Source organism: Octopus sinensis, linkage group LG10, assembly GCF_006345805.1.
Source record: "Octopus sinensis linkage group LG10, ASM634580v1, whole genome shotgun sequence".
NCBI classification, from domain to species: Eukaryota; Metazoa; Mollusca; class Cephalopoda; order Octopoda; family Octopodidae; genus Octopus; species Octopus sinensis.
The window spans coordinates 54,950,500-54,971,527 of NC_043006.1; the positions used below are offsets into that span (position 1 = coordinate 54,950,500).

General features: G+C 35.9%; 1 protein-coding gene across 12 annotated transcripts in view; it reads right to left on the reverse strand.

Moving 5' to 3' along the window:
• Nucleotides 1-21,028, reverse strand: part of LOC115216687 (nuclear receptor-binding protein) — a 121,343-nt gene that overhangs the window by 85,138 nt on the left and 15,177 nt on the right. For 10 of the 12 annotated variants that reach the window (XM_029786201.2, XM_029786211.2, XM_029786209.2 and 7 more), the window contains exons 2-5: nucleotides 19,444-19,566; nucleotides 10,744-10,845; nucleotides 9,443-9,532; nucleotides 5,088-5,108 (exon numbers count right to left, since the gene is read on the reverse strand). In XM_029786201.2, the coding sequence (XP_029642061.1) occupies nucleotides 5,088-5,108; nucleotides 9,443-9,532; nucleotides 10,744-10,845; nucleotides 19,444-19,566 (336 nt within the window). The remainder of the gene's footprint in view (nucleotides 1-5,087; nucleotides 5,109-9,442; nucleotides 9,533-10,743; nucleotides 10,846-19,443; nucleotides 19,567-21,028) is intronic. The other 2 variants (XM_029786203.2, XM_029786213.2) reach the window with 1 other exon arrangement.

A 21,028-nucleotide genomic window follows, 5' to 3' on the forward strand; every position in this document is an offset into this window, starting at 1 on the left:
ATGACAATCGGTCAAATCAAGCATTCAAGAGAACTTTGAAGATGTGGAATTTCATTTCCAGTAAGAGCCCTTGTCCTATTGATTAACATATAAAAGACCAAAGTCATCTAACATCTTAAACCTAGAGTAATGAAACATGAATGTAAAATCATCCTGATCAGGAATCAACCTTTAAATGCAGTGAAAAAGTTCACACATTTGGATAGTATGATTTCTGATGACAACTGTCTGGATGTGGCATCAGCTCACCACATTCGGTCAGCTGTGATCACATCTAAGAAGCTTAGTATTTAACTACAGAAATAACATGGCATAAAACTATCAACAAAATGCTAAGTATAACAAGCAGTACTATTATCCTGTCTGCTGTACTCTGCCCAGACCTATACACTATTTTGTTGGTATATCAAAAGCTGATGAACTGCTAATTATTTATGAAATACAATGAACAAGTCTTGGCAAGACTACAATCCCAACTATGTGGTCCTGCAATGTGCAAATATGCCTAATATTGAGCCCACTTTACAGGAAATGTATTAGTCTTAAGTGAGATGTAATTCATATTGGAAATGCTAGGATCCCTAAATCTGTGCTTTACAACAAAGAGTGAAAGTGATTGTATCCAAAACTCCATTATAATGGTGCCATTATGTGACATTGCTACTGGATGGGAAAAGACAGTGACTAACAGTGAAAGATTGTGGAAAACTACAACAGAAAAGAGAGAAAAGATCAATTTCCTGGGCTCTGCCAACAGTATGCTGCATCATCTGTGAGTATGGATATACCAGTGCTTTTTGCCTTCAGTCCAATGAAAGAACCAAGCATCACTGATGGAGTTTCTTTAAGGTTTTTCATTAGAGCAGCAAATCGTAGGACAAGATATGCTATCCTCCATAGAATTCTTGCTGAATATAACATGTTTCTGATATATTCGTCTTGGAGCAAAGCCCTTTATTCCGCATTGTTCCAGTCTACTCAACTGAAAATGAGCACCAGCCAGTGCTGGTGCAGCCCTCTCTCCCACCAGCTGTTACCTTCTTGATATTCTGTTGAGCCAAATGATCAGAGGTGTCTATGTCATTCCAACTACATCATCATGTGCACTTTTCCATGCACGCATGGGTTAGATGGAGTTTATTGAGGTAGATTTTCGATGACCAAATGTCCTTCTTGTCACAAACTTACTTGTTTCTAAGTATGATAATATTTCCCCTATAGCCAGACATGTTTTCACTTGTATGACAGTGACATTCATTTACAACTACTAGGCAATGTTGAGACAAGGAGACCCACACAAATATGTGGGTGAGGTTGTGTTTTACATAAATACTTAAAACAATTAGCAAAAGTATGGTACATGCTACCAAATCATATTTGCTTGTGAGTGATGGCTATAGTTGGTTATGTTTATAGTATATTTTAATACTTCTAGAAATATTTCTCCTCACAAATTTCTATATCAAGAATTTCTAAATAAGAAAGAAGTCAATTTAGGAGCATATGCAAATCAATCATTGTTTTGTGCAAGGAACTGAATCATTATTCCTTTTGCAATATTTTGAGGTCTGTTTGGAGTAGCATGGAGGAGTTACTCCCTATCATTCTGGAACACAACAAATGGTTTTTACTACTGCAACTGAATTCTATGTTTAGTTTTCTATGCGTGCATGGATCAGATGGAGTTTGATACAGATGTTCCATGGCAGGAAGCCCTTCTTGTCGTCAACCCTCACATGTTTTCAAGCAAGGTAATGTTTCCTCATGGCCTGACATGTTTTCATATAATATTGGAAATGAACGACACTGTTTGTACGACATGTAATGTAAAAAAAATCTTATATCCTTGGAGTTTGGATATAGACTACTCTGTAACAGTGTTGTAAAACTACAAAAACTAAATCAGTAACAAACATATATCTCTTCTCAACAACTACAACTGCACACACCACACTGTACCTCGCACTGTCTGTATGTATGCACCTTTATAAGGTTTAGGACAGTTCACTTGCTATCCCACAGAGGCATCAGGATTTTGCCACCACATCTCCCCTTTTTGAACTTGACTTTCCTTGGAAGTCAATATTTTTCTTATATTTATTATATATTTATTACCAACTCTCTGCCCACCCCATTTTTTTTTCTTAATTCCCTGGGAAGAAATTGGAATATTTTTTCGTTTTCGCTCTACTTGCAAAAGTTCTGTTTGTTTTCTTTTCCTAGTTGATGTACTCATTGGCTCAACTATTCCTTGAGGTATGTCAAAGAAATTCCATTGGTTCTTCAAGTCTTGTTCTCTCTTCCGTAAACCTTTTTTCAGTTGGTTTAAAAGTCTTTTGTGTTCCCACGTATGCCCTTTTACCATGTATGATATTTTTTCTAAACATTTACTTATACTGTACTAGGTGCATTTTTCATGCTACTGGCACTTGTAACATTGTCAAGTAACTTGCAAGACAAAATGGACAAGGAAACGGGGGGGGGGGAGCACTCACTACTAAGTTGGGAGAAGTATTTGAGAGGGGGAGGTGGCTTTCTGCCAGGTGTTGAAAGGCTAAATTATGATAGAGGGACAGATATAAGTGTCTTGCTTTAAAGAAAAAACACGGTAATCACACATTATATAAGAGTGTGCAGCAGTACTTGTGAAGGAGATAAAGATGGTAGTGGTGGCATATCAGAGCAAACTCTTAGGGTACAAGCAGGTGAGCATAAGGGAAGATTCGGACAGTGGGTTAGGGGAGGGGAGGAAAGAGAAGGTACTTTCAATAGTGTGTGAGAGAGTATCAGAGGGTTAGAGGTAGAGGTGAAGGAAGTGAGTGGTGAACAAGAGTGGAGGTGTAATTGATGGGAAATAGTAGTATGAAGAGAGTAAGAGAGATAGAAGTGACACAGGAAGGATAGATCAAAATGTAGAGGGGTGATGTGCAAGGTGTAGGACTGGTGAGGTGGAAGATGCAGGAGTGGATAAGGGTAGCTACAGTGAGTGGGACTTGATGGCAGATATGAGAGGACATTTTAACACTTGTTGAGAAGAGATATGCGAGGTGTTAAAATGGAATATGGTAGAGGAGAGAGATAACTGAAGGGATAGAAAAGAAGTGATTGGTGAAAATAGTGCGGGTGGAGAGGGGGAGTGTAATGGGAATAAGGGATGGAAGTGGTTCAGAGTAGGGGTGGGTCGGTGGTGGGAAACTGGTAGTATAAAAGGGGGATGAGTAACATTTATCAAGACTGCCCTCTAGCCATTACAGCTACCAGAAAGTGTGTGTGTGTGTGTGTGTGTGTGTGTATGAATAAAATACATATCAACAATGATATAAAAATAGAATGTTGCGCAAAAATTGCAACATATGATAGTGACATGTGAGAGAGAGTGAGAAAGAGTGTGTGAATTAAAAAGTGGCATCCTGTGAATGAGCCTCAGTGTGCAAGTAAGTGTCTCTCTCTAATGCATACAAGAATATGCACACAAACCTCTCATTGTCAAGTTGTTTACACTGTTCAAACAAAATGGCAATCTGCACTTTTAACATCTTTTTTTTTTTTACTAAAACTTATGACTAATTCAACCACAATACATGGTTAAAATTATTTAAAAAAAATATTTTCATTCCTTTCCCATGATATGCTTTGCTTTTGATGTTGTATTTTAAAAACAATTTTGTCAGTGGAGGTAGAGAAAGGGGATGGGTGGAATTATAAAACATTCATGTTTGTCAATAGAATTCTTACACTATGAGAGTCAGACATTTGTGAACCACCACCAGACTGGAGGGTTAAATTTTTTGACCATATTAACTCAAGAACAGCTATTTTAATTATAATTTTATAACGTTTGGGTTATCAAGTCCTTAAAGCTAAACCCTGAAGAATCTTCTGTACATACATACATCTCTCTATCTATATATTATATAAATATTGTTCTTTTGCCTTTTTTTTTGTTACTGGATTCAGCAATCCAGCTATGGCCATGCTTGGATATTACTTTTTCTTTAAAATTTGATATTTTATTCCATCTTTTGAAGATGGCAACTTTAGTAACTAATTTCTTATAAAGGTCTGAGTGGATGGCAGAACTGGTAGGGTATCAGAAAAAATACCTTATGACATTTAGTTACAACAAGTTACATTTTGAGTTCAAATCCTGCCATCGTCTACTTCACTTTTATCCTTTCGGAGTCGATGAAATAAATACAGTTGAGAAGGAGTGACATCGTATCTTTTTTTAAGCTTCATGTTTTCTTTTATTCCTCTTATCAATATTTGTTTCTGTTCAGCATCCTTTTACAGCTCAACCCTGTACGACAGGATTGAGGTTTATTAGCATAGCCACAGCGCAATTACTGTACCATAATATAGCCTAAATCTAATGACTCAAACTAGTAAAGATGCACTTATAAGGAAAATAGAAATGAAATTCATGCCTCTTATTGATAGGGAGATTTCATGGAGGTCAGTTGAGTGGTTTCTTCCACTCAACTTTAACCAAAAGCACAGTACTCACACATATAACAAATTGCAGTTTAATGCCAATTTTAAGTAATGATGCCTAACTCATTTTCTCTCAGGGCATTCAGTCTACTTTATTACTACAACCATGTTGAAAGATAAGGAAGCTAATAGGCTTTATTTTTAATATTAAGATAGAAGTAGAAGGCAATAGGTTTATGATGATATGGAGCTGAAATTAATTTGTAAGAAAAGGATTATTACAGCATAGCATTCTAGTTAATTATTATTATTATTATTCAGTGTTGGTTATTTATTAGTGTAATACACAATACAAAAGATCGAGGTGGTCAGAGAATGAAAATTAAAGCAAATGTTTTCCCATTTTGTTGGATTTAGAAGTAGACCATGTTTGGTAGGAATCAGAAAATGACTATTATAGATGCCAGGTTGATAGAAAATGAAAACAATGCGTACAAAAAAGTTTAGAGAAAGACAGAGAATGAAGGAGAGATAGAGAGAAATGAGGAAAGAGAATGAGCAACACAGAAAAAAATGAGAGGGAAATCGAAAGAGACATAAAATGAAAGTATGAGATAGTGATTATGAAATGAAGTAATATTTAAATGAGTTACCTGTTTTTTTTTACTGTGACCCTAGAAAAAAATATGGGAATGTGGAGAAATAATAAATGGTGAAGGTGCAAAGGCTAGAGCGAAAGCAACAAACATGGATTTAACTAAAACAAATTTAAAAAAAAAAAATCAGTGATAAGGCGTAAATGGTATATCTAACACAACAGTTAAACATCAATAATAGCAAATAAGAAGGCTAATAAATACAGATGTTATAATTATTATAATATCATTAAAGAAGGCTTGATATCTGCATGGTAAAGTTTGGTGCACTACTGATGATGTTACATGGTGCTCACCTTTCTTACCTGCTCTGTTGCTAGGTAAGACGGATAAAATTTAGTACCTTGCTTAGAGTACCACAAAGCCCTGGTGGTGAGCTATTTATTAACTCAGGATTTAAAATGGTAATATATCATTCACTTGATGACTGTATTATCTCTCTCTTTCTCTCTTATATTTATATACATATATACATACACAAGAGCAGAAAGAATAGGAAATTTAGTTTGTCTTTTTATTATAACCTCTTAAAATTACATAATACTTACATGTATTTCACTAGTGCAGTAATCATTATGTAGATGATTGCATAACTACATTGAAATACCAGATCTTCAGAAGAAAATAGTAATTCAATTTACTGCTATTTACCATCATGAGCTGGTCCACAGTGCTAAATAAGTACACACGAGTTTGTGGATACCAACATGATGAGAAAATACTCAATGCAACGTGCACACACACCCCAATATAATATATATATACATATATATAAAAGTAAGGTACAATATTGACTTGTAAACCTTTAATATATTTGGCAGTATATTATGGTTGCAAAAGAAATACTGCATCCTTGCTTGCAATTAATATACATATATATATATATATATATATATATATATATATAATTAAGATTTAGTTGAATTAGGTACTTAAATTGAGGCACAGCTCCAAGTTAGGTGAACAGAATGTAAATAAGTAACAAGGATGTCCAGGTATCAATAACATTATGACCATTTTGAGTGGCTCCATTTAATCGATTAATGAAAACATTATATACATTTGAAAAAAAAATCAACAACAAAAAAACCACTCTCCTCAGAAGTAAATAACTGTATAAATTTCCAACATAAAAGATAAACCATTTTTGACGAATTTATATCAATACTAGAAACTAAAATAATTACATTGTTTCCTTATATTTGTGGCAGAATGAGTTTAGAAAGAAATGCATATCTTATTAAGCCTATTATAATTTAGAGAGTATTAGAGGAAGATAGTGGCGGTCAAGATATAAGAGTGGTGAGATAGTTGTCAACTGTGTTCTAGTTGGTGACAAATCTAAATTTGTCAAAAATGGTTTATCCTTTATGTTGGAAATCTATATGGTCATCTACTTCTGAGGAAAGTGGTTTCTTTTAAACTGATGTAATGTTTTCATTGATCGATTAAATGGAGCTGCTGGAAGCGGATGTAATGTATTGATACCTGGACATCCTTGTTACTTCATGTAAAAAGCACCATCCGAATGTGGTTGATGCCAGTCCCTCACCCCGACTGGCTCCTGTGCTGGTGGCTCGTAAAAAGCACCCACCACACACTCGGAGTGGCTGGTGTTAGGAAGGGCATCCAGCTGTAGAAACCGTGCCAAATCAGATTGGAGCCTGGTGCAGCCTACCAGCTTGCCAATCCCCAGTCAAACTGTCCAACCCATGCCAGCATGGAAAATGGATGTTAAATGATGATGATGATATATGTATATATATCTACATATATTTTATTTCTCTATTCAAAGCTAAAACATCACCACACTGCTATTCAAGTTTTGTGTCACTTTGACATTCTTCAAGTTAATTCATATGAGGTTCAAATGATGAAGTTAGGATTTACAATCTAGGAAAAGAACTTCAAAAAAATTTCAAACTCACCAACAAGTCACATACAAATATATATCATATATACATACATTGTGAAACAGAAACCACATATAACAAAGCTAAAAAAGTACAAACACTAGACAGACTAAGATTGATATCAGAGTAGATTGCCTAACCATGTGAAGGACATATACAAAACTTCCAAGTAGATCCTAACAATATATTAATAAACTTAACAAATAGTGAATTGAGTAGACTTGACAGAATCATTGTAATCATGTCTGCTTTCCCATGCTGGCCTGGGTTGGGTAGGTCATTACAGTTCAAGTTAGTTCTTATTTGGAGTTACAGCCTTCCTAGATTGGATGGAGACAATATCTCACTCACAAGCTCCTCAAAATAAACCAACCACAAACCTGTGAGACTTGGACAGTAGTGCTGCAGTAATGATGGAAACTTTATAAATTTACCATGGTTGAATGAGCAGAATTCTACACAACAATTACTGAGCCCTCCCTCCATAAACACTTAGAATTTCTGGAAGAAATTTACCACCATAAATAGTATTGGTACCAATGCAATAATGCATGCTAGGACATCACTAACATACCATTCTTTGATAACTGCTTCTACGTGAAGAGTCTCAATGTCAGCTTAGGTTTGAGGTGAGTTTGTATATTTTAGAAACACAATGAAGTAGATTTAGCTCCATAGATTCTTTAGATATACAGTTGGAAAACTCCTACCACATAAATACTCACAACCTGAATAGGTGTAGGATAAACCTAATAGAAAAATTTATGGAATTTAACTGAAAAATAACTGTCAGAACTAATTCATTAGAGTAAAATTTTTTTTATAGACAAGATGATAGATTTATTTATGATAGATTCACTTCATATTAACTTGTATTCCACACATTTAGTTAGAAACAGATAAATCTTGTCAGTAATATTAACAAGAGAGTATCCAATATACACTGGCAAAAAATACTTTTTGCGGGTGCACACTATTTGAAAGATGTGCCAAGAGAAACTGGAGAATATACAGCACCAAATCCAGAATAACAGAATCAGAAAAACTATAATTATTTGGTTCAACCAACCATTTTGCATGGATATGATATATAATATAACCAGTAATTGCTTCATTAGAAACAGTCTTTACGTTGTTCAATAAAAATATGAGAAGTTAACTATAATTTCCATAGTTGTGTAAGAAGTTATCAATGCTGCAGAAATGTGGGTCCTTAGGTGAATGCTAAAAGTGTCCTATACAGATAGACTAACAAATGTCTAAGTGCTCTTAGATGAGCAGAAACCACTAAAATAAATAACATAAAATAAAATAAAAACTTCTTAACATGAAGAGAAGGAGGAAGCAACAAATTGAGTTTATTGGACATCATATAAGAAGACAAAGCTTTGAACACTTAGTGAAAACTGAAAGGAAGAAACTAGGGGAGATATATAGAGAAAATATTTGACAGCCTTCCCGACTGGCTGTAAGAAGAATGGGTCAAGAGGGAAGATGGAGATCCATGATTGCTGTCCTAATTGATTCAAATAAGATTAACTGTATATTAAGACTAACATGAAGATTAACCCAATGCTATGATGCAACTTCAGCAGTATCCTGTCCATTCAAAGAGCCACACAAAGACACTAGTGCACTAAACCAAACAACCATCTTATGACAGTATCAGGCTAATAGCAAACATGCTTAAGAGCAACTACAATATATAACCACACAGTCCAAACTAGAAATACTAACAAATTCTAATTAGCATGCCAGTATATCTGCAGTCTGAAGAACACAACTGACCTTCTCAGATGGTCAACAGAAGACAAAAAGAGCCACTTCTCAAGAAGACTCCGCCCAGCTAATGACAGGATAACACTCCACTTAAGAGCACAAATTAGCAACAACAGCTAATTAATGTAGTATTCTTTACCAATTTGCCACACCCAGTCAAAAACCGACCGAATGGTATGAAAGCAAAAAAGTATATAACTTCTGTATTTATTAAGAATTTGAACCTCATATCAATCACTAAAAGAAATGTCTAAGGAATATGAAATTATATACATACATAACACGCACACTCACAACTATATGCTTACACACACACACACAGATTACAAATGGAAATATGATACATCTGTAGTAGTAGTAACAGTAGTAATAGTAATAAAATGAGAAGTCATAGTGTGTTCCAACATTACCATTTTTGTAAACTCCACTAATATTAACTACAAATGTTGTAGGAAAGTATTCTGTATTGAAGCCATGTATGTTTGTTTCAGTACAAAAATGTGAGACATGCAATTAGGACCACAAAGTATATAACCAACTTCAACAAAAGAAAAAAAAAATATTCAAAATGTTAAAAAATAAAATACAACCAGTCCAACTGTGGTATCACATGCATTACAGAAACAAGGAGCTTGTCTAAAAAGTACAGTGTAATCATACCTTCAATGGGAATGTCTTGTTATTCTTTTTGGTTTTCTTTAAAAACTGCTTCAAAGAACCAGATGACATGTATTCTGTAATGAAAATTACCTGGAAGACAAAATAATGTATCCATATTAGCAACTGACCATGATTTTACATTGCATCTCAAGCATAACACATGTGCCATAAGTATAACCCAGCATCAACAATTAAATAAGGAAATAAAATAAGCTAAAGGGAAGCATGAAACAAGCAGCAAAACACCATATGAAGTAATTAGTAGTACCCACAATTCCCAACTACTACTTTACTATGTCATGTTACCTGATAAGAAAATCTTTCTATAATAAGCAAGCACGAGGGAATCTATTGGGCATTAGAGAGTCTATAGAATGCCTGGAAATTTCTAGAGAAATAGATGATACTTAATGTTACTAAGGTGGGTATTCAGAAAGCATAGTAACCAGAATAAGAATGGGTTGGAAAAACTCAGGGAGCTATTACAGCAGTTGGCAACAAAGGGCTTTTCACTCAGAGTGAATGGCAAGTTGTGTGATGCTTGTGTTTGAAGTGTGATGCTGTACAAAATAAAAATAGGAGCCTTGATTGCAGAGGACCTGCAGAGACCAGACAGAAATGAAACAAGCATGTTCTACTGGATATGTAAATATTAGTGTGAAAAAACAATATAATACAAGTGAAATGAGCTGGTTCAGGCATGTAACGTATGGAAGATGACAGCTGTCAAAATGAGTGCAACCCATGGAAATGGAAGCCTCAGAAAAACTTGGAATGAAGGGGTGAAGTCATGTCTTTGATCATAGGCTTGACCTGGGATTAACCAACAACCTAAACATAAGACACACACATACATTTTAGTTTTTCCATACATAGGCTGTGATGCACCTGGACACCCCTTCAGTGATATTTCCTGGGGTCATTGGGTGTTTCAGGCCTTTCAATAATCAGATATCATCACCCAGATGACCTAGCCAGGGTTGATCAAGCCCTAGCTTGTGTCCATTTAACACTATCTCTGGTAGGATTATTGCTTCCAGGAGTCACACCAGGTCCATAGCCACTTCGAGGTAACCTCTGCTGGCTCCATGGTCTTCCACCTACTGCCCCCTCTGAAGTACAGCATGTTGTAGGCTCTGCAGAGGGAATGGCCAGGAAATCCTATGCATCTCACCTAAATGGGCATCAGCACAGCTTCACCTGATCAGCAGGTTTCATTCTTTTTCTTTTATTTGTTTCCTTAATGCAATGCATGTCATATATCTAACAAAGTAAAAAGAAAAAACAGAGAAGATACATACCCTAGGCTTTTCTCCAACTGTGTCTGTCCAGTATTTATGAAATTTCACAATATTTGGATGGTCCAACTGAATCAAATTGTCAAAAACCTGTCGAATTTTTTCCTGAAATATAAAGAGAATAAATCATAGCTTTAACATTTTAAAACATTTTCTTGTTTTAATATGGATTAGAAGGAATTTGTCATGGCAGATGTTCTATGACTGGATGCTCTTCCTGTTGCTAACCCTTACCAAGTAAGGTAAAAATCCCTCATTATCAGTCATGTTTTCATAGAAGAATTGAAACAAAATACACTGTATGATGGTAGCACTTGCTTACAGCTATCATCTGATGTGAAGGCAAGGTGACAACACACACACAACCTCTTTCAGTTTCCACCCACTAAATTCACTCACAAGGCTTTGATCAGCCCGGGGCTACACTTGCCCTAGGTGCCAAACAGTGGTATTGAACCCAGAACCATGTGGTTAGTAAGCAAGCTTCTTTGCCACAACTGAAAGAAACAGATTTATTGTTGTGAGAGGATGGTAGCAAAGAGTGTAACAGAGAGAACAGTGTTGAAAGAGTAACTATAGAAGAGAAAGGGAGGCATAATTTCAAGGAGACAGATATTAATAACAATATATATTATTAGGTATCAAATTTTTTTTTTGCATGTCAACATCCTGGTCACTGATACTTTACTTCACTGTATCATACATATTCACTTATTTCTTACAACGCAAAATCTAGTGTATATGGAAAACCTCTGAAGAGAATTATAAAGGCAATCTAGTTTAATCCCCCATCAATTCTAGATGAATCCTCTAATGTGACTAGAAGCTTCTAGTCCCTAATTAGACATTTCCCAAGCATCCAAAGGTATCATAAACTCTTTAATTGTCCATATTAAAATTAACTACTCATGTTTCAACAACACTGCAAGCTATAAAAGAAACAAACACGCTTCCATGTAGTTTCCTCTTATACTCCAACGTGCAATAACCAAAAACTTACCACCTGCCCACTGGGAAAATCCTGGCAGTCAAAGGCTATGGCCTGTAGCAGAGGTGGGCAACCATTTTTGAGAAGTAGATAGCGTAAGACATGGCTCATTGTCAGTTGGGGTGCAATATAAAAGTGCCATTTGGAAAGTCCCATTGGCCGCAGTTAGCCGATGACTTGTCTATAGAGCCACCCTCACACTATCCAAAGGAATCATAATATACTACATGAGCATAAAAGCCACAAATAGAGCATCTTTGAAAGGACCCCTCCCTACTTACATGCAGTTTTCTAATTGGTGACTGCTCGTGAGAAACTTCATGTGCTACAATGCCAGTAGAATCCATCAACAAGAAAACTGATATATCGTATAGTTGTCATCAGAGAACTGTCCAATTCATGAACTTCAAACCACTGACTACTTGATACCCTAGAAACACTTCACTAGCCAGAGTTGGCTCATGCACAAATGCAGGATAAGCAGTCAATATGGTTGCCCACATTAAAATTATTTCACTTTCGTGCACATTTAGTGTGGTTTACCAACACCAAGCTTAAAAATAACAGCACGCAGCTGTGCATGATATGCCAACTGAATTGTAACCTGACACCAGTTGACTGGTTAGCTTACCATGGGAAACTGTATCAATAGTTGGTACTGCTCAATTCACAAACTGTACAGATTTCCAATTAATTCATGCCACAGGACTGTTCCCTCTAACATGTGGTAGCATATGCAACATGACCTGCTGTCAATGTTAATCAAATTATACACATGGTGTGAACTGATCAATGGAGGTCTAACTAAATATTTTCAGCTAGAAGCTATCTTTAAATTCTTCCTACTCTGACTATGCCTGAAGATGTAGATCTGTGCCTACAAAACATCTGAGTTATGGAGAGCTCAGCTAACTTGTTATTAAATACAACTTAAGCTATGTGTTGAGTGCTACTTTCTTTCACTTGCTCACTATGTACATGTACTATGCATATACATACATACATATATTCACCCACATATACTCAGTATAAATTATACACATGCACAAACATACTAAGTGTAAATTGTAAGTAAATGTGTGTTTACCCCCCCTCCCCCACACGCACAGAGCTGAGGCTGTAAATAATTCAATGTTCGGTATTCGAAAACCTGCTGGGAAATAAAAAAGCTTCAGCAGAAACATAATAACATACTTGTTTACATCAAACAACTATAGACCTGCCCTTGCAAGATGTGTTCAGGTGCTGAATCAAAAGAATGTATGAAATATTATACACACACACATAAAGAGTCCATGAAGTAAACAATGGAATAAATAAAAGAATGTTGCAACCACTCAAACAAGAATTAGATCACACATCATTTGCTGGCTAGCCATGCATAATAACACAGCACTCGTATTATCTTTTGATTTTTGATGTTAAAACACGCACCGTCATCATTATAACATCTACTTTTTCTTTGCTCACATAGATCAGATGGAAGATTTTTTTTTTCAACTACTACAGCCTGATGCCCTCTTCCTGTTGCCAACACTTACCTGTTTCCAAGAAAGTAATGTTTTTCCCTAGGTCTTCAAATAGTAAACAGCTTGATAGCGAGCATGTTTTCCCAAAAGGTTACGAACAAATTTGTATGACTGTTGAGATTTGATTACATTCAGTGTGCAGATGTCAATATAGGGAAGAGACAGGTGTGTGAGTTTACACACACACAAACAGACTTACAGTTTTTATCCAACAAATTCACTCACAAGATTGATTGGCAGTAGGGCTGAATTTGAAACCAAAATGTTTATGAGACAAACTTCTTCATCCCACACACAAATTTATAAGTGCGAGCATGGCTGTGTGGTTAGGAAGTTTGCTTCCCATCCATGTGGTATTATGTCAAGTCCCACAGTGCGGCACACTGAGCATTTGTCTTCTTCTACAGCCCCAGGATGACCAAAGCCTTGTGAGTGGATTTGGCAGATGGAAATTGAAAGAAGACCAATTTGGCAACCATAATCATCCAAGAGCAGAACAGGCTACCTTCCTCTTCCTCACCACAGAATCACTCCAGTTATCATTATTTTCCCTGTCCACTGTTTCCACCAATCATCTCATTATATTATGTCCAGTATACAGTAAATATATTTCCAATATCATATACAATAATAAACTCTACCATTGTGTTAACCCTTTTGTTATCAACCCAGCTGAAACTGGCTCTGAGTACAAATGTTTTGTTTTCATAAGTTTTGAATTAAAATCTTCCACCAAACCTTAGTCACAAGTTATGTTCCTAACACTAGCTGAATGATAACTAAGCTATTTTATTAAATTCTTTGTTATATTTGAAGTAATTGAAAGAAACACAGAGCATCTCAAAATAAATACAGTAATGAAAGGGTTAACCTCAGATTAGTTAAAATGGATACCCTTTCCTCCAATAGTTTAACAGAGGTTTTTAATTTGAGATCAGATTCTATCCCCTTATTTCATGTATTTAGTTGTAAAAGAAAATCCACCAATATACTAACTAATACAAAACAATGCAAGGCTAAAAGAAGGAACATTCATAATAATAATCATTATACTTCACATTAGATTTCAACATAGCGTCATCATAAGATTATAAAACATTCTTAAGTAAGATCTTCACCATCATCGTCATCTCAATGTCCACTTTTCCATGCTTGCATAGAGCCAGATACCCTTCATGTTATGAATCCTCACCTATTTTCAAGCAAGGTAATATTCCACACTGGCAAGACATGATTTCACAGAATATTGGAAATAAATGACATTGCTTATATGACAGTGAGAATAATTTTACAACTATCACAAATCCACCTTCAAGTCTGGTCCATTTGGAGATATAGTAGAAGGCAGTTGCTCAAGTTGCCATACAATAGGCCTGAACTAAAAAACTATGTGGTTGGGAAGCAAACATTTTAACCACACAGCCATATCTGTGCCTATAACAGTCCCAAGTAATAATATGCAAGGGACCTGCTCTGCCCACCTCTCTCATAGTAATCCCCCATCGTCCCCTAGCATGAAGTTGAACCAGCCACCTATCCCAGGGCTGTGAACTGCATGGTGACCTCAATAGTGTGGGTGGCACACACAAAAAAAAAAGCACTCTGTTTATGTTGTAAAGTGGATGGCATTAGGAAGGGTATCCAGTTGTAAAAACCATGTCAAAGCAGACACTGGACACACTGGTTCATGTCAAACCATGCAACTCATGCCAGCATAGAACATGTACATTATATAACGATGATGATGCATTATTGTAGATCTTGTGTTGCATATATCTGCTGATAAAGCATACTTGACTTAATCCTGGTAATCTAGTTATTATCAGACTTATACAGTCTTTATTTTATTGACCATATTTTCCCCAATGCCAGTGTCACCATAACAGCACCTGAGAATATAGTCTGCAGTTCATATCTAAATTACAATAATCACAATCTATTTCAGTGGTGCAATACTCACTTAATTTGTGGAGGCGCAATGGCCCAGTGGTTAGGGCAGCGGACTTGCGGTCATAGGATCGCGGTTTCGATTCCCAGACCGGGCGTTGTGAGTGTTTATTGAACGAAAACACCTAAAGCTCCACGAGGCTCCGGCAGGGGATGGTGGTGATCTCTGCTGTACTCTTTCACCACAACTTTCTCTCACTCTTACTTTCTGTTTCTGTTGTACCTGTATTTCAAAGGGCCAGCCTTGTCACTCTCTGTGTCACGCTGAATATCCCCGAGAACTACGTTAAGGGTACACGTGTCTGTGGAGTGCTCAGCCACTTACACGTTAATTTCACGAGCAGGCTGTTCTGTTGATTCGGATCAACCGGAACCCCCATCGTCGTAACCGACGGAGTGCTTCCATCCACTCACAACAACAACCTTATTATTGGAATGTTGGACAAAATGCCTTGTAATATTTGTTCCAGCTCTTTATGCTCTGAGTTCAAATCCCAATGAGGTCGACTTTGCCTTTCATCCTTCCAGGCTTGATAAAACAAGTTTTTGGGTTTATATATTCAACTCTTCCCTCCTTTACCCAAACCTTTGGCCTTGTGCTTATGTTAGAAATGAAATCATGATTAATGTTGGTTTCTACTTTAGACACAAGGGCCAGCAATGGCTTTAAGGGTATTGCAAAAGACCTGGTTGAAGGCCCAACCTCCCAAGTTTTTTTTTTACAGGGTTTAGAAAAACTGAAAGGCCACTGTAACAAGTGTGTGAATCTGAGAGGGGAAACATGTTCAATAAAATCATAATTAACTGATCTTCCTGTGCTTTTCTTATTTTACTCAAAGCCAGTAACTTTCCAGCACCCTTCGTATGCATTAAATATATTTGTGAAGAAATAATTTGTAGGCATGTAGGCAGAAATCGTCCTTACTTAAAACTTAAAAATACAAAATTAGTATACAATTCAAGAGGCATTATTACAAATTAGTCTTATGGTAAACACAGAAAATTATCTAATTTAGCTTGTTAGATCTTTACACATTAGTATATTTAAGTAGTTTAGCTAATGAATAAATGTAACATACTTATAACTTCAAAGACTTTCTTTTAAGTCACTAGCTGTGCATGCACACAGTAAAATATAAGAACATAACTGCACTATAGTCTGGTAACAAGATATCATTTTTAATATGACTAATTTATCAACAGCTGATCTAAAAAATGTGGTGTATATTTGAAGCCACTTAATACAACATCATTTACAGGCAGCTTTTACATGGGTTGCTCAACTTTCTAGACATAGCAACCAAATCTCCAGCAAATTACTCATGCAATACTGACAGTTAATCATGCCATTTGATTCAAAAGTATTTTGGAAAGTTCCTACTCTAAAGATATCAGTAAGCTTGTAGATGTAGGCATGTAGGTCACACTGAGCAAAACATAGCAGTTCTTTTACTGATTGTTGTTGTTTAACCCTAAATCAACCCTTATTGACCAGAGGCATTCCAACTGCAACAACTCAGTCTTGTATTCATCTAGGATGACATAATCCAATGTAGCTGTTATTTATTTAAGATAAGTTGTGGTTCAAGGGAGATTTGGCTGTTATTTCTAGCAAGTCTAGTGATAATGTAGAGACTTCTCTATGGGCTCGAGTTCTTTTACTAGTTCATAGTGAAGGTTGACGTCACTATGGATACTGTCTGGATGATAGTGATAGTAATGATGGAGAATGTTGGTAACAATAACATCTGATAATATGGTGACAGTATTGATGTTAGTAATGGAAGTGTGAGTGGTAATAACAATATGAATGATTATGATGGCAATAATAAACAGCTGGAACAATAACCATGCAAATAGTTAATTATGAATTCTGAAGAAGAAACAAGTTTAATAAATTATTTGAATATAGCAGAGTTAATTGGTCATTATGAATGTTGACAAACAAGTAGTGCTTGGTAGATGGAAGATGACTGTTACAAGAGTGATATTTCAAATATTTATCATTTATGTTTAATGCAAAAGACATTGGTCATGGCAAACTGTTTTCTGGTATATACACATATATACAGATAAGATGTTTGATTTCTGTAACAATGGGTTCTCACACTGGTACCAGACTACAAAATGAAGTCACAAGTCAATTAAATTGACAATAACCAGAGAAAGCTTGATAACTATTCTATTAACCCTAGAGGATTGAAAGATAAGGTTCACAGGATTTGAATTCAGAATGCAGAGGAATTAAACTAAAGACTGTAAGGTCTTTAGTCACATACTCTGTGGACAGAAATAATTTCTATCTTAAATATTAAAAACACCATATCCAAGTATCCCACATGGATAAGGAATGACTTAATTAGATTCCAACTGAATGTTTCAACAGATGATAGTTAATTCTTGCACCAAGCAAATATAATAATGATTTCTTGCAATGACACAAAAAGATACAGATGTAGGGGAGATACACTGAATTAACCCCGGTACATAGCTGGTACTTGTTTCATTAACTTCTGCATTAATCATAATTGTTTTTTATATAAGTACAAGGGTAGAAATTTTTTAGGGACAAGGCTAGTCAATTAAATAATCTGTACAGGATTGGTGTATTATTTATTGACTTCTGCTAAAATTTGAAATCAATAATTATGTTAATTATTTCTATCCTTTCACCCTATCCAATCCTTTGAATCACTTCTCTTATATTCACTTTCCTGTAAGCTGAGGGTACACTCCGACACATCTTCACCATCATCTCTCTTTTCTAACTGGAGTAACCATGAATCTCCTTTATAACAAGACATCTGTTCCTGTCCTATTATACTTAAACTTCTCATCACACAACATAAAGCCATTTCCCTCAACACTACACTCTGCTTAGTTGAAAATTGGAAACTCACAATATTGTTTGTATAATTTAGAGCCATCACATGAAGTTAGGACAAACATACATATATACACAAATGCATACATACACACAAGCTTCTTTCAGTTTCCACCAATCAAATCCACTCACAAGGCCGTGGTCAGCTTGGGACTATAGTAGAGGACATTTGCCCAAGATGCAGTGAAGTGGAACTGAACCTGAGACCACATAGCCATGACTGTGCTTATAGCTATCCTTCCAACTGATAAACAGCTGCTTGTGATCAATGGAACAGATCAATTGCACATCTTAAGACATCAAACTTGAAATAAGGAGAATTGTTTGGAAATGGAAATTTTTCAAGACAAATTACTTGGTGGTCTAATTCATTTTGGTGTTCCAGCCCTTTTCTCTACTCCTAATATAAAGCTGCACCCCCAACTTTCTTGGGATTTGTAGCCTTGCAAGCTTCATGCTGACCGCACTGGCGCCAATGGCATGACAGAAGCACTAAGTACATGTCGTGAAGTGGTTAGCATTAAGAAAGGCATCCAGCCATAGAAAACAGTGGAACATGATGCAGTCCTTGGACTCATTGGATCCTGTCAAACCATCCAATCCATGTCAGTATGGAACATTGACGTTAAATGATGGTGATAATTATTTATATGTATTATTAGTTAGGGTTTAGGGTCAGGAGGTTATGGTTTAAAGCAGTGGTTCCCAAAGTGGGTGGTATTGTCCCCTTGGGGGTGGTGGAAAGTTCCAAGGGAGCGTTGAAGATAAGTGGGGCGATAATGGGGTAGCGTTTCATGCAAAAAGTGGGGTGATAATGGGGTAGTGATTCATGTAAAAACAACAAAATAATGGATTCATTAGGTTAAGTTTTATTTGTGAAATACAATTGCTTTGAATTTGCTTCAGAAAGAGGTCTATGTTTGTGATGGTTAGTTGGGGGTGGGGGCCCTAGATATGTGGCCTGGGTGTCAAGGGGGCGGCAATCCAAAAAGGTTTGGGAACCACTGGTTTAAAGTCAGAGTTGGTCACAGAATAATTTTGAGAAAGGTGGAAAGGAACCTGTAAGAAAGAAATTTATAATAGAAAAAAACCCCTCCAGAAGTAACTAGGATAACAAATAAAAGATTGAACATGACTGCATGAGAGTAAACTAGAAATAGAAGCACTAAAAAGCATTCTAAGTCTTGAACAATATGTAAGGCCCATCATACACATACACAATTGTCTTGGCATCCAATCACAGAATTTAAACATCTTCACATCCACACACAGCCATGCAAGAACTGAAAATATCTTCACTTGTATATAGAGACATCTATCAAACTAGTGAATGGCATAGACTTCAGCTATCTTACCTGCTGTGCTTTAAAATTCTTCTTTTCTGAAAACTGGACCTCATTCCATACGACTTCCATTCCCTCCTCTGTATCCATCGCCAAGAAGGCACTATCAATACCTGGAACATCTCGTTGTTCAACCTAGAGAATAGGAAAAAGCAAAACAAAACATAAATTGGTCTTTTCAATATCAAAAATATTTCATCCAGCCATTGCTGCTTATGAAATAGAGCAATCTGAATGATGGCAACCTTAAATTTCCCCCTGATTATTTTTAGTCAACTCAGCTTCCGAATCTCAGTTGTCAACTAACTCTTTCTATGTTGACTGCCTGAACACAATTAGATTTTTTTTTTTGCAAACTGTCACAGAAACCAAATAGTTGACAGAAACAGTTTTCTAGAGAAACCAGACTTTATTGAAAAGGATATTGCCGTACATGTTGTTCTCAAAAGTTATCTGGTGAATCTGTACATATATTGACAGAATTGGAATTGTATGATCTAATAAAACACAGAGCAACCAGATGAAAGTAAATACAAAAATAATCAAACAGCATAATGTTTACTAAGACCAGCACATTGTTTTACCAATTCTAAACTGTAAAGTCTTGATATTCAGACATACTTTGAGATATGCAGTAAAGTTAATGTACAATCTTTTTTTATTTTTCATCTTTTCTTTACTTCTATCTTCTACAAGTTTGGAGTACAGAACAGTTTGTAAAATAAGACAAAGTTATGTGCCATCAGGAGGGGTGAGGTCTGATATTTCAGAGAGAGATCCAACAGGAAGGATTTTAAATGGAAACTTTTGGGGTGAGGGATTTTCTTCCCTATGCATTACATTATGGCCCCTAAGAAAAGTCTAGAATTTTGTCTATCTACATCAATGTTCAAAAGATTTTTCAACTCCAAGGAGAAGCCTTGCTTCATTAATTCTAAGAAGTAATCTAATTATTTATAACCTAATTCTATAACAGAAAATGGAATGAGAAACCATTTAATCCCTTTGATAGTAATCCACCTGAGATTTCTCAAAGTATTTATCTTAAAAATATCAATGAAAATCTAAAACATGAAGGATAATTTCAGATTGTCTACACCAATGTAAGGAGAGTTTCTATGGATTCAATTGAACAGATAGGAATGGTAGCAAAATGTCCCTCTGGATATTGTCCTGGGTTCCCAGCACACAGAAGACAGAATAGTCAAAGATGGAAGGTCTTTGATCATAGATCTGCTCAGTAATTTACTTCAGCAAAACAACCAATCCCAAAACAGAGGGAGTTTCTGGGGAGATCACTTTCCCATGTGAAAACAGTATCCCAAATCTCCACCAAATCACAACCTACTTTGAATAATGTAGACTTAAATGTATTAAGTCTGAAAACAAAACTGGCTGGTCATGGCCGGAACACCTTTGATCATGAGCCTACTGGATGATGGCCAGGTTGAGGTTGGGGATAAATATATGGAATGCTGTGCATCAAAAATCTAATTAGAAATAGTAATTAAATCAAATGAAGAGAACATTAACTGAATGACAAATATTACATTAAGTCATTTCAGCAAGTACTGGATCATCAGGTTCTGGATATGGG